Source organism: Syzygium oleosum, unplaced genomic scaffold, assembly GCF_021117445.2.
Source record: "Syzygium oleosum isolate NSW1041296 unplaced genomic scaffold, Sole_v2.1 Sole_v2.05, whole genome shotgun sequence".
Classification (NCBI taxonomy): Eukaryota; Viridiplantae; Streptophyta; class Magnoliopsida; order Myrtales; family Myrtaceae; genus Syzygium; species Syzygium oleosum.
Window position 1 is genome coordinate 12556413 of NW_026607489.1, and position 13386 is coordinate 12569798.

Below are 13386 nucleotides of genomic sequence, written 5' to 3' on the forward strand. Positions count from 1 at the left end.
GGATACTAAACTAAGGCGGGGCTTGGTCAAAAATGGTGCGACGTGCATAGACATAGTCTTCTCGATGAACTGGGGAATCCCAAAACGGATTGGCGCATCTGCCATCCTCACTGCCGGGGATTTGAAAAGTCGGTTTCCAACAACCGTGAGATGAATCTCAGCAAGTAAATAACCCATAAACCTAAACTAGGCTAACATGCACCTCCTGACAGGCGAATGAAACACGCATAATAGTACAACATGAACATCACAATAATTGACCTAGGCTCGTGGCCCAGATCATTCATACTACGACCCTGCAGGTTAGACATTTTCTAACAATATTCACGTGCAATTCACCGAATATGCACACGGCTAACATACTCGGCACACAATTGCTATTTTCATGAATAAAATAATTATTCCGACCCGAAGGCCAACAGGTATATCGACCCGAAGGCCACGACCCGAAGGTCAACAAATATATCGACCCGAAGGCCACACCCGAAGGCCAACAAATATATCGACCCGAAGGCCACGACCCGAAGGCCAACAAATATATAGACCCGAAGGCCACGACCCGAAGGTCAACAAATATATCGACCCGAAGGCCAACAAATATATCGACCCGAAGGCCAACAAATATTCACATCAGGTACGTGCACTTTCGCACTCACAATTCCAGCCATATCAAAGCACATTATGCGAAATCGCATATAATGGCATTCAAGTCAATTATAAACATACAATTCACTAACGCCAATATGTGCCCAAGTATAATTCGTCATAACTCGACCAATTCAATACATTGTTGGCACGCCCAATTCATTCCGTTTTAGCCCATTGAAACTTGGCATTCAATACATGATTTAAACCCGAGACCAATTTATATAATTCAAGTCCGCCATTAACCAATCAATTTCGGCTACTATACCAACAACAGGGACTCACACAATTTAACCCAAACAAGTCCCATTTAGCCATTGGATCACCCAAATTAAGCAACCACAACAAGAATCCAATTAATCCCAACTTAAACAATTTTAATCCAAATTCGGTTCTGGTGTGAACAGTATCAGAACAGCCCACATTTGGGCATTAAATCACATCTAAATCATCCTGCTAGGCTCCAATTAAACCCCACAATTATTCAATACACATTCATCTATGGATAGACCATAATCGCGTCTAATTAAACCCTAATTCACCCATTTAAAGTGCAAATTAAACTAATTTGGATTTAGGGATTTAATACTCGCCTAAACCGATTCGAGTCGACGAGAACGAGCGGACAATCGCCGGTGGACGGCAAGATCGGCGGCGGCGTTCCGACGGCGACAACTCACGGCGGCGTACGGACAGCGCGTACGGACGGCGACGTACGGACGACGTACGGATAGAGACGTACGGACGGCTGAGGCGTCACGGCGACAGTAGCTCGGCTGGACGGTGCTTCGGCGGTGGCTGGTCGGTCTTCACGGCAGCGATGGGAGGAAACGGTGATGAAGAAAATGAAAGGAAGAAAGGAGAAGGAGGAGGAAATGGCGTGGAAGGAATGAACGGGGGAGGAGAATGGCCGGAGGAGAGAGAGAAAGGGGTCAAAGTTGGGTCAAATATCCCTTAGTGGATTACACATGTCATCATCCTAGCCCCCTTGACCATTTTACCCTTGATCCAATGGTATTAATTCATCTCAATCCAATAATTTAGGGGCATAATGGTAATTTAATAAATCCTAACAATTATCCACTTAATAAATCCTCAATTATTGCCCAAAAATTGATCCAAAATTAGGAATGGGGAAATTAGGGCACATGGGCATTTTCGTAATTTTCCGGTCCCGAGTCGAAATTCCATTTTTCGACCGTACCGACCCCAAATATGGTTGGCCACTCAAAAATGATGTCGGCCTCGCAAAATAATCACTTACGCTCTCGAAAATTGGGAATAAAGTCTTGAGGGGCAAAAGGGTAATTTTTCGCTTCCGGGTCGAAATTCCATTTTTCGACCGTACACACTCCAAATATGCGTGGCCACCCTAAAATGGCATCGGCCTCGAAAATCGACGTCGGAGTCCAGAGGGGCAAAATCGTAATTTTTCCGATTTCGGCCGGAATTCCGATTTTTGACTGTACTAGCCCCAAATGTATGTGGCCACACCAAAATGACATCGGCCACGAAAAATAGTCGCGTACGACTTCAGAAACCAACGTCAAGGTTTGGAGGGGTAAAATCGTAATTTTTCACTTCCGGACCGAAATTCCATTTTTCGACCATACCCACTCTAAACATGCGTGGCCACTCTAAAATGACATTGGCCTTGCAAAATAGTCGTAAACGTCCACGAAATTTCGACATCGAAATTCTGGTCCAATTTCGCGATCAAATTCGCTCATTTTAAAATTTTAGGGCCTCTCACTAACGAGCGGCTGTTTAGGGGTTACGCGTATCGACCTAGGGTTGTCCGAGTCGTGATGGCCTCGATTTTCGGGAGGACGCGAGGAGTTATCACTAGTGCCGGAGGTCGCGATAGTTCGGATTCGTTCTCCACGTGTACTCTCGGTCGTGCGGAATCACCCGCGATCCGATCGTACGTCGTTGGCTAAATCGAATCCGTCACTTTCCTAAGATCTGCCCACATTGGCCCAAAATATTTCCTCGGCGATTCTCGAAATCGGTGCCCAATTCGCGATTGGATTCCCGGTCCACGTACCGTTTTTCCTATTCAGTCATTCCCATTGGGTTAGTATCCCATGAGTGATCAGCTCTGGACAAGACTTACTAAAATTAAATGAGAATTAATATACACTTTATTGGTCCCGGAAACAGGTCGAAATTCGGGATGTTACAACAACGGTCTTCTTCTTTTATTTAGTGATCACACATCACGGGTCACACAAGCCAATTTATTATCTTGATTTCATTAGTCCTGCAATTAAGCCCAAAGGCGTGCCGTGCTTGTGTAATCACGATCTCTAGAATATTCGCCTAACATGTGAGTCGCAGTCGAGGGCACGTGGTACGGTCCGCCATGCCGAGCGCCGGCTCGGAGCCAAACTTGGCCTAGATCCACACATCCCAATGTAAACCCGCACCAAGCTAAACTCGTCCAGTGACGCCACAACATGAGTACGAGACCATACGACACCCCGTTTCGTGACTCGTACGTCCCTTGACTTACGATTATGAAGCAAAACAAGAAGCATTCATACAAACATCGAGCATCACAGACATGGTCACTACTCGAGTCAAACTCGTAACACCACGTCCTATCCGCTTATAAATCAACAAACATGGATGAGAACATCAAGCATGGTAACAAGCGATACGTGCAACATCGAGACAAACAACAACACGCAAGTCTCAACAAAGGCTTGGGTGAGAACTCAAGCCAACAACACATCATAACTTCCTATCCAGAGATTAGGGAATCCACTTACATGCCGCGTTACAATCACGTAACACACCGCCCTATCCAAGTGTTAGGGAATTCACTCACATATAATCACAAGAAAACGTCTACGGCGGTCGGCGGTGGCAAATGGCAAGAGAGAGAGAAATGTTTGGCGTGAGGGTGAGAGATGAGAGAGAGGCGAGGAAGTGGTGTGTGGTAACTAAGGGGGGCAACTAAGCCTATTTATAGGCAAGCCAACTTGTTCCCCAAGCTTAATCATGAAGAAAAGACAAATGACATAATGAAATAGTCCCTAAAGTCAAGTGCCATCATGATTATGATCTAGAAAATCTTGATCATTAATGACATTAATGGAGGAGAGCCAAAATGAAATGATGAAACAATCTAGCAAATCTTAACAATTAATAGCTCTCTCTCTCTTCCCTCCTCTCTCTCGGCTCTCTCTCGGCTCCCCCTTCTTGGCTGACTTTCTCATTTGTTTTTAGCTCATTATTGGTGACAATGAGTCACCATGCTCCACTAATGAGGGTGGACAATTCAGCTATTAAGCAATTATGTAGAGGGACACCTAAACATGACTCAATAATGCTGGCTTCAACAAGAAGAATTGGCCCTCGACTTGGCCAATTTCATTTTCATATCTCCCTCCTTCGTGTAACCTCCAATCAAAGCTTATAGCTCATTTGAAAACTCAGAATGGGCACATTAAATCACCGGAAGACATCAAGTCAAGATTCCAATGTTCTCATATAGAAAATGATGAATATTTGAAATCTGATAAAACTGGTAGTTTTTGCACTGTTCTAGAAATCGGGCTTAAAAACATAATAAATGAACTCCGAAAATTCCCAAATTTGAATATGTCATAAAAAAGACCTTAATAAACATTTTCCATTGAGAACATAAACTCTGAATCTTTCTGTAAACACAGCTTTTAGTAGCTCAAGATAGACTAAAATCGGTTTGCCGGAACAGAATTTTTGCTTCTAAAAGTAAGCTCTTTTCATAATACAAATAATTTTCATAATACAAATCATATCCAAAAATTACCAAATTTATATATGTTATAGAGAAAGAAGTTCTCAACAAATTTTGTGAAGGAAGTTTATTCAAAATCGACCCAGAAAAGTTTGTAGAAAATCGAGAAAGTGTGAACATCACAGAAATACCCATTCTGGGCAATTTTACATGGTCTAAAATTAGGCTATCGTACTACTCATATCAAGTCCAAAAATTATGAGATTAAAGTATGTAAAACTTCAAGATGTTTGGAGAAACTTTTAAGAGGGAAGTGTTTAGAAATTCGGATCACAAAAGTCTCCTAAAAAATAACAAAACAAAAAGAGTACAGAGGATTCGAATCTGGGTTTTCCATAACAAGAGTAAAATTGGCTCTGATTAGAAAACCACCAAATTTAAATCGTAACCATTTCTCAGGGACTGAAATTGAGGATGTTACAATCTTACTCACAGACTCGAACACGAACGCCATGCAAAAAGAACATCAAAGAAGCAGCTTCGACGATTTGGATTTCCCATACGTATATAAGGAAATTCGTCAGCAACAACTGCATTAAACACGAGACGAAGTTAAATTGCCAGAAATAGAGGAACCCTAACTCGTTTGCCATATGAGGTAAGAGCAAGGTACATTACTAGAGCCTTACATTCTTAGGTTGAAACTATTCGAGATAGATTTTCTTGAACCTTCCATATATATAATCTCGGTTCACTGCATTTTATATCATGAACGTTGCAATTCGGTTCTATTGAAAGCTCAAAACAATATGAATCTGGTAAATAGAAACTCGGTACTCTTTGTTAACTCCATCAAACAAGCGATTCACAATTTTTTCGTTCCTCGAAATTAATCAGCATCTAGGTAGATGATGCAAGACACCTTCCTTACCACATCAACAATAACAACAGCTATAACTATTTAAAGGACACTTTTCAATCTTAAAAAGGTTGACTATATGAAAAATCGGTGTATAGACTCTTGATGGGCTTTTGACTTGGGCCTATTGGAGTCGGACCATCCTTTTTCTTTTGTCCCTTTCTTTTCTATTTTTCGCATTTCCGGAACCGCGGTGCAGGAAATTCCAGTGGGCCTTGTGCGGCCCGTTATGCCAAATTTCAAATTCCTGATAGGCCATTTGATGATTTCCATTGTGGCATGGGTAGCCCCTTCAAACAAAGTTTCATTGTCCTCTGCACTGTCCAAATTACCAAGCGTGTAGCAACCTTTAACCCCTTTTTCCTCTTTTTCTTTTCCTATTTTTACATTGTTACTACATTTTTTTACGAGCTTAAAATCGGCGCCGTTACGTTAGGAACAGCTACTGTTGCCACCCGATTGATTGAGTTTTTCGGGGATGGGTTTATGAAATGACTAAGGGCGTGTTTGTCTTGAGGAAAATTTCATGATAAAAGAAAATGCCTTCTGAGAAATAATTTCGCAGGAAAATGTTTTGCTCTTTTCGGGTTAGGGAATTTACTTTCCCAACTTTAAACAAGCATATTTTAGTTGACCGTAAATGGTTTTTCTCTGACCGATCATTTTCGCCAAATCAAATGCGTGAAGATTCAGAAAACTAATTCGCAAAAACATTCTGTCACTCAAATAAACACACCCTAAGGTGATAATGGCCGATGAATTTGTTGAAGCATTGCTTTTCTGAATTGCATATTTGAACCTCTCTTCTAGCTATGGTGAGACTTAAACCTGGCCTGCTGATGGGTAGGCCCACGAGTGGCCCAAAGTGACTTGCCTATCCTTCTCCTCTCCCCACACAGAGTTCAAGACTGATAGCTATGGGAAGTCACGAGCCGCAAAATCTCGGCCCCACGAGGCTCGCGCGAACCCAACGAGCTCTCATTTCTTCCACGACGGTGATCATAGAGACCACGCCTCGATATGGCAGCGATTCAATCCCTCCAGCACGTGATTCATACGGTCTTAAACAAGTGCCTCCGGTAGATTCATGTTTCTTGAAGATAAGAGTCGATGCAATGCCATTCTGTATGCCGCGCATTGTATTTTAATACTGCTCGTACATCTGCACGACCTCTAAATAACGCCATTCACGAGTGTTTCCCCTCGTCATGTATGAAGCTTTAGTATAGATTTAGACTTATCTCGCAATCATTAGCCCGCGATTACGAAACCACTTCACTATCGTGCACCTCTCAACATGTTTGATTCTCGTTACAAATATTTAGGTTATGCTCGACAGATACCGTCCTTACCGTGTTTCTCTGTTGCCTACAGTTATTTTTCCATTTTCTTTCTCTTCTTTTTCCTTTTCTATTTATAATCGAAATTCCGAAAACCAGTTGTACAAGAGAACAATGCTATTTAACGACAAGGATCTAGGCCTGGTCAATGAAACAATTCCCTTCAAGTAGCAGTAGTAGATCCCCCCCTCTTTGTCCCCACCCCCCAAAAAACAAAAGTTTTGGATAAAGAAATTGGGAAAGTGAAAGCTTACACGATTTGCCAAAATGAGAAGATATATAAAAATAAAAATAAAAAAAAAAACAAATAATAAAAAGAGAGAGAACAGTACATGCGAGCAAAATAGACACACACACAGCAGTCGCCGCTGCTCTCGAACATCTCCGGCATGTCCAAATTCGGGAGCCGGACCAAAATCTAAGCGCTCGTCTCTCTCCGCCGTTCATATAAATACAGAGCTGATGATGCTGATGATGATGCTGATGGTGGTGGTGGTGGTTCAGTGAGTTCAGTCGCTGACGAGAAGTTGGTCGTTGTCGTCAGTCGAGAGCTCGTCGCTCGTCGCTCTGCTCTGCTCCTTCCTCTCTGTGCACATGGCGTTCAACGTTTGATCTTCAACTGGCGTCGCGGATTGATTCGAGCGAGGGCTTCTTGGAGGGAGGAGGAACCGGATTCACCGATCCAATCGAGGCTTTTGGGAGTACTTGGGTCGAGGAACCTGGGCGTCCCGAGATGAGTTCTCGATTCGAGATTTTGGAGTTCGCCTCTCGGTGTTGAGCCTCTGGAATTCGAAGCTTGGATGAGGTAGGGTTTTGGTTGGAAGGCCGCCTTGCCTGAGTTTCGCGGCCTCCTCTCTTCTCTCGGTCGTCCGTCGGAGGCGGAATCGGTCTTGGTTGGGGTTTTTGGTTTCGGCCGCGGTTTTAGGGTTTAGGTGGGGAGAGGATAGCCGTTTGGGAAATCTGTTGTTCGTTCGTTCGAGCTTTTTGGTTTGGCCCTAATCGAAACGTTGCTCTCTCCCCGGATTTCTTTCCTGATCTTCGGACCTCGGAGTCGGAGCTTCGGTAGTAGTGTGTGCTCTGTGGTGAGATTCCTCTCTTCTAGGGTTTTTCTTTGATCGGATTGAATCTCGGCCATGGCCTCTTACAGGCCGTTTCCCCCGCCATCCTCATTTGGTCCGCCGCCGAGCCAAAACCCACTCCCGCCGCCGCCGCCGCCGCCGCCGCAGCCAATTTCGCAGCCACAGGCGGGTGCGCAGTATTCGCAGAATTGGGGTTACGGCGGCAGTGGAGGTGGTAGCGACGTGCCTATGCCATCGGCTGCTTCCGCTGCATTCCCTCAAAACTACAGCCAAATGCACCCGAATTCTAGTTATCCCCACCAACCTTACAATCCTTCAAGACCTCAACACCCCCCTCCTCCCCATTATCCGTACCAGCCGCCTCCGCCACCTCCACCGCCAGATTCTTCATATCCTCCGCCCCCACCTCCGCCACCTCCACAGAATTCAGCAAGCTTACAGCCTTCTCCACAACCACAACAGCCTCCGATGTATTACCCATCATCTTCGCAATACACTCAGTATAATCCTGCATCAATGCAGTCATTGCAGCCACCACCGCCTCCGCCTCCCCCATCATCTCCTCCTACTTCTGCAATTCCACCGCCACCGCCACCCCCAAGTTCGCCTCCTCCTCCTCCTCCTCCTCAGAGTAAAGAAAGTTCAGGCTCTGATAGGAAATCCCTGGAGCGCGATAAAGGTGCTTCGAGAGAACGTGAACCTGGTAAATATGATCGTGGATTTTCCGTTAAACCGCATAAACTCCCCGCCCCGATGGTGAAAAAACCGAATGGGAATTCGGGGAGGGTGGAGACTGAAGAAGAGAGGAGGTTGAGAAAGAAGAAGGAGTATGAGAAGCAAAAGCAGGAGGAGAGGCACAGGCAGCAGATGAAGGAGTCACAAAATTCGATATTACAGAAGACCCACATGATGTCTTCAGGGAAGGGACACGGGTCAATTGTCGGTTCTAGAATGGGGGATAGGAAAGCAACGCCATTCTTGACGGGTGAGAGGACTGAGAATAGATTGAAGAAGCCAACCACTTTCGTGTGCAAGTTGAAGTAAGTGTTTTTGTGTATACATTTATTTCAGCCTGTGTTGCTTGCTAAGATAATGCTGGCTGCATGTGTAGAGACTTTTCTTTTTGCCTAACATTCGTAATGCCATAAGCAAGTTTGCTGTTACCACCGCATCTCCCACTACGAGATTTGATGTTTTTGCCAGTACAAGATTGCAAATTAGTAGCTAATTTTGTGGTGGCTATGTGTATAAATCTTCTCATGAGTTTTGGGTGGCAGTGCACGATTCTGACCAACTTTGTATTTATATGGTGTCCTTTGTTGTATCTGTCTGGATTCTGCTGCACGTGATTTAATTGTCCTTTGTGCCCATCCTATTTGAATAAATTTCAATAGTAAATCAGCTCTTGTAGATTTTTCAAATTATGGCATCCTCAAATTGAAGACATTGCTTAAATGATGCAGGTACACAGATGAATACCTTGGTAAAGTAGATATGTGTAGTTGCAAGTCTAGTGAGGGTGTACATACTGATTATGATGACTAAGATTTCTCTTTAAGGTCTTAACATGTTTCTCGTGCTATCGAATTTAATTAAAGGGGGATATGTGACCATAAACGGAGAGCATCAGCATCAAGTCAGAAGGCATAATGGGGGGATGAATATGAATGTATCTTTTGCAGAATGTTGACTTGGTAATTTATATTATATATGTATAGGCAGACTTTTTATAACTATATGAAGTATTAAATCATAAGTTTTGTTTTAATTTTTGAGGCCACAATCCATATTCCGGATTTTCTTTTTGTTTGGATTAGTGATAACTACTCTATGCCTTTTCCTATCCTTTATTTGGAAATCATACCATGAAGTGGCCATGCCTTTTTAGATGACCTTCTCTTGTGTAAGGATATGTTCTTTGGCAAATGTTCATGCATTCTAATCACTGAATTAGCTAAAATGATGCATGATTTGTGAGATTAGAAATGCAACTTACCGAGTCCTAATAGCATTTTGAAAACTAAAAGATATAGCATTATCATATTTGTTTCCAGTTTATGTAATGACAAAGACTGATATTGTTTTGCAAATTCTGGCTGAAAACTTCTCTTGTACTTTGTCGGTTTCAATATTTTCATCTGAACAGTTCGATTATTGTAGATAAGGAGCGACGATTTATTGATGGCCTAATGATGACAAATAGTATCTTCAGCTTACCCTTAATTTGCTTTCTGTTTTTCGAAGATTTCGAAATGAGCTTCCAGATCCAAGTGCTCAACCAAAACTTATGGCTTTCAAGAAAGACAAGGATCGGTATGTAACATCATTGTGCTGCTGAAATCGATTTTTTCCCTGGGTGCATTTATGAGTAATTTTGCCTTAATGTCACTAAGCTAATTACACCTGCTCTTTCAAGAGTATTGCATGTCTCATAATGTGCGATATAGTTGAATTTGGGAAATTAGTAGGAAAGTGGGGAAAGAATTACAGAAAGAGCATTCATTCATTAAGGCTTTATAAACCATTCAGAGGATCGGTATAGAAGTGCAAAAGGTTGTAGTTATACAATGATTTCTGTGATATTACTCCATCAAGATTCGTGACAGTAGTTGGATGGTCAAGGTAATCCCAACAGAAGACTGAAATTTCACTTTTTGGATCATTATCGTTACAGTTTTTGAAGAAAAAGAAATTGGAGCTTTACATGATGCATGATCTTATTTGAAGATAAACCCTGCTATTTTTTCCTTTTTGCAGATTTGCTAAATACACCATCACATCTTTGGAGAAAAGTTGGAAGCCCGAACTTCATGTTGAGCCTGATCTTGGCATACCCCTCGACCTGCTGGACCTGAATATATACAAGTATTTTCCCAGCCTCACTAATATCTTAAATGGTGTCACAATTGTCTCATATCATCAGTCATCTGATTTCCTTTCACTTTTTTACTAGTCCTCCAAGTATTCGCAAACCCCTTGATCCAGAGGACGAAGAATTACTGCGTGATGATGATGTGGTGACACCAATAAAGAAGGATGGGATAAGAAGGAAAGAACGACCTACTGATAAAGGTGTTTCTTGGCTAGTTAAAACTCAGTACATATCTCCTCTCAGTTTGGATTCAGCGAAACAGGTGGATGGCCTTACTGATATGAACTTTTTTTCAGCAAATATTGGTTTGGTTTAGTTATTGTTAATTGCATTGCAATTGCAGTCTTTAACTGAGAAACAAGCAAAAGAATTGCGTGAAATGAAGGGAGGTCGCAACATTTTGGAGAATCTCAATGACAGGTTTTCTCTTCTGATCATTTATCAGGAAATATCCTTATCGTAGGATTGTTTGTCGTTTTCTTTTTGCTAAAGGAGCAATCTAATTCCAGGGAAAGACGAATTAAGGAAATCGAGGCATCATTTGAGGCAGCTAAGTCAGCCCCTATTCATGCAACCAATAAGAACTTATATCCAGTTGAAGTTCTGCCTCTTTTACCCGATTTCGATCGGTATGTACTCAATCTATGCTTGTATTATGGCTCATAAGAAGGAATCAGTCTTGATAGCTTCTCTTGCATGAGACTTGATCTGCTATGGAAAACCTGTTTTTTTCTTAATTCATCATCTGATGTGTATGCATGTACTGATTCGTCGAACATGAGGGGTTGCTTTATGTTGCATGTAAAATGGGTTGATATAGAATTGTCTGGGCCGAACACCAAACGTTTTCAGCCAATGGTAAGTAATCTGTAGTTGGGGCCAATGGTCAGTTCATTGACTAGGCATTAGCAGAGACTGCTTGGATTTAAATTTTCACTGGAGGCATCGTATGATTACTACCAGTCCACGATGAAAAATGTTGCTGCTAACTGATTTCATATTACATGAGAGTGACGATGACCATTTAGCGTTGTCTGTTACACTTGATGCAGGTACAATGATCAATTTATTGTTGCATCATTTGATAATGATCCCACAGCTGATTCAGAAATCTACAATAAGTTGGAACAATCTGCCCGTGATGAATATGAAGCAAAGGTGAGTTGTAGGTCCTCTTGCACAAATGGTCAGGAATAGTTCTGTTTAGTAGATGTTGTCATGGGAAAAAGGTTAAGAATATTTTTCAGTTAATATGTTGCTTGGAGTATTTTACTCCACTAGAAAAACATGTTAAAGCGCGATAATTACTGGGTAAAAGTACTCTGCTGTTTTCCTTTAGTCTCTCTTTTCTGGTTTCCTGGGACGTTTAGCCCTTCTTCTACCCGAGTTTTTTTTTTTTCATTTTAAATTGTGTGCAATATCCAATTACTTGAGGGGTAAGCAACATATCATCATGTCCATTTCAGGCTATCATGAAAAGTTATGAGGCCGTAGGCTCTGATCCATCGAAGCCGGAGAAATTCTTAGCCTACATGGTCCCATCTGCAGATGAGGTAGACTCGTGTAATTGCTTCTGTTTCTGGCTATCAGTAAATACCATTTAACCGTGGTGGATGTTTATGCTAGTCACAATGAGTGGTCTTATTTATTTTTTGATGGCAGATATCGAAGGATATGTATGATGAGGACGAAGAAATTGGCTACTCTTGGCTTCGGGAATACCATTGGGATTTTGTATGTGAGAGAACCTACTGTGATGCTTGATGGTACATCTTGCAATATCTGTTATTAAACATACAATCTCCCACCTTGTGTGCAACAGGTTAGAGGCGGCAATGACGCAGAGGAGCCCAGCACATACCTAGTGTCATTTGATGAGGGTGAAGCACGCTATGTGGTAAATATCGACATGCTTTTTCTTTGGTTTTTAGGATTTAGACCATATTTTAGTAGCTTCATTTATTGTCGTCACAATTCAGCCTCTTCCCAAAAAGCTGAATTTGAGGAGAAAGAGAGCAGAGGGAAGATCCAATGATGAAGTCGAACATTTTGCAAGACCTGCCAGTGTTACTGTGAGGCGCAGACCAACACCTGCTACTATCGAGTTGAAAGAACCAGGGGTATAGCCACAAGTGATTTTTATGCTGTCAGTTCTTTGATGTTTGATTTTCGGTAAACATGGTCCTGGTCTGGTGTCCTACAGGTCTACTCAAATTCAAAGAGGAGTGCTTCTACTTCTAACTTAGGGGCTTTAGAAGACGATGAAGATGATCTTGGATCACCTGAGAGGGTCACACAGGACGAGCATATGGAACGATCTAGTGGAGCGGAAGATGACATGTCTGAGTGAGCAGGTTACCTGGTGGAAGTAACGGTCCAGCGTTGGAATGTGCAGTTATAGCACCCTGCTCTATACAGAGTTTGTACTGAGGTTGCTTTTTCGTTAAGATAGGTTTTTCCTTCATCACCTTAACGCTAGAGGGAAGCTGTGCAAAAAGATAAAGATACAATAATGTGATGTTGCAATTGTAGTTAGCAAATGCCAATCTTCATAATGGCAAATGGTTCTCCCTTTCATCTTCATTTCTCAGTGCTCCCATTTTTTTTTTGGGCGAGAATCGATCGCCTGGTCCAGAGTTTCAAGCCTTTCTAGGCCCGTTCCACATGAAAATTGGTAGGATCAGCTAGCTTTAAGGACCCGAGATCGTTTAGAATGTTTGGAGGAGTAATTTGCTGTTGGGCTTGAGATCAGCTCAGTTTCTTACCGAAAGTCCGATCTGGGCTAGGCCTTGCGTTGCCGTAAT

The 13386-nt window shown here is 42.4% G+C and overlaps 1 protein-coding gene across 1 annotated transcript; it reads left to right on the plus strand.

The window, feature by feature from the left end:
- The first annotated feature begins 7035 nt into the window (after window positions 1–7035).
- On the plus strand, window positions 7036–13165 carry LOC115678395 (protein PAF1 homolog). The gene is made up of 12 exons (XM_030601781.2): window positions 7036–8750; window positions 9955–10023; window positions 10468–10575; window positions 10664–10844; window positions 10926–11002; window positions 11092–11211; window positions 11635–11740; window positions 12049–12135; window positions 12245–12316; window positions 12405–12479; window positions 12562–12702; window positions 12786–13165. The coding sequence occupies exons 1-12, from the start codon at window positions 7765–7767 to the stop codon at window positions 12930–12932; spliced, it is 2169 nt and encodes a 722-aa protein (XP_030457641.1). The 5' UTR covers window positions 7036–7764; the 3' UTR covers window positions 12933–13165.
- Window positions 13166–13386: the final 221 nt, after the last annotated feature.

Excerpts from the sequence above, each read along its gene's own strand:
- LOC115678395 (XM_030601781.2), top strand. The coding sequence starts at position 7,765 with ATGGCCTCTTACAGGCCGTTTCCCCCGCCATCCTCATTTGGTCCGCCG. Across the intron at positions 10,845-10,925 it reads GTTTGGATTCAGCGAAACAG|TCTTTAACTGAGAAACAAGC; the intron begins GTGGATGGCCTT and ends TTGCAATTGCAG. Across the intron at positions 11,212-11,634 it reads CTTTTACCCGATTTCGATCG|GTACAATGATCAATTTATTG; the intron begins GTATGTACTCAA and ends CACTTGATGCAG.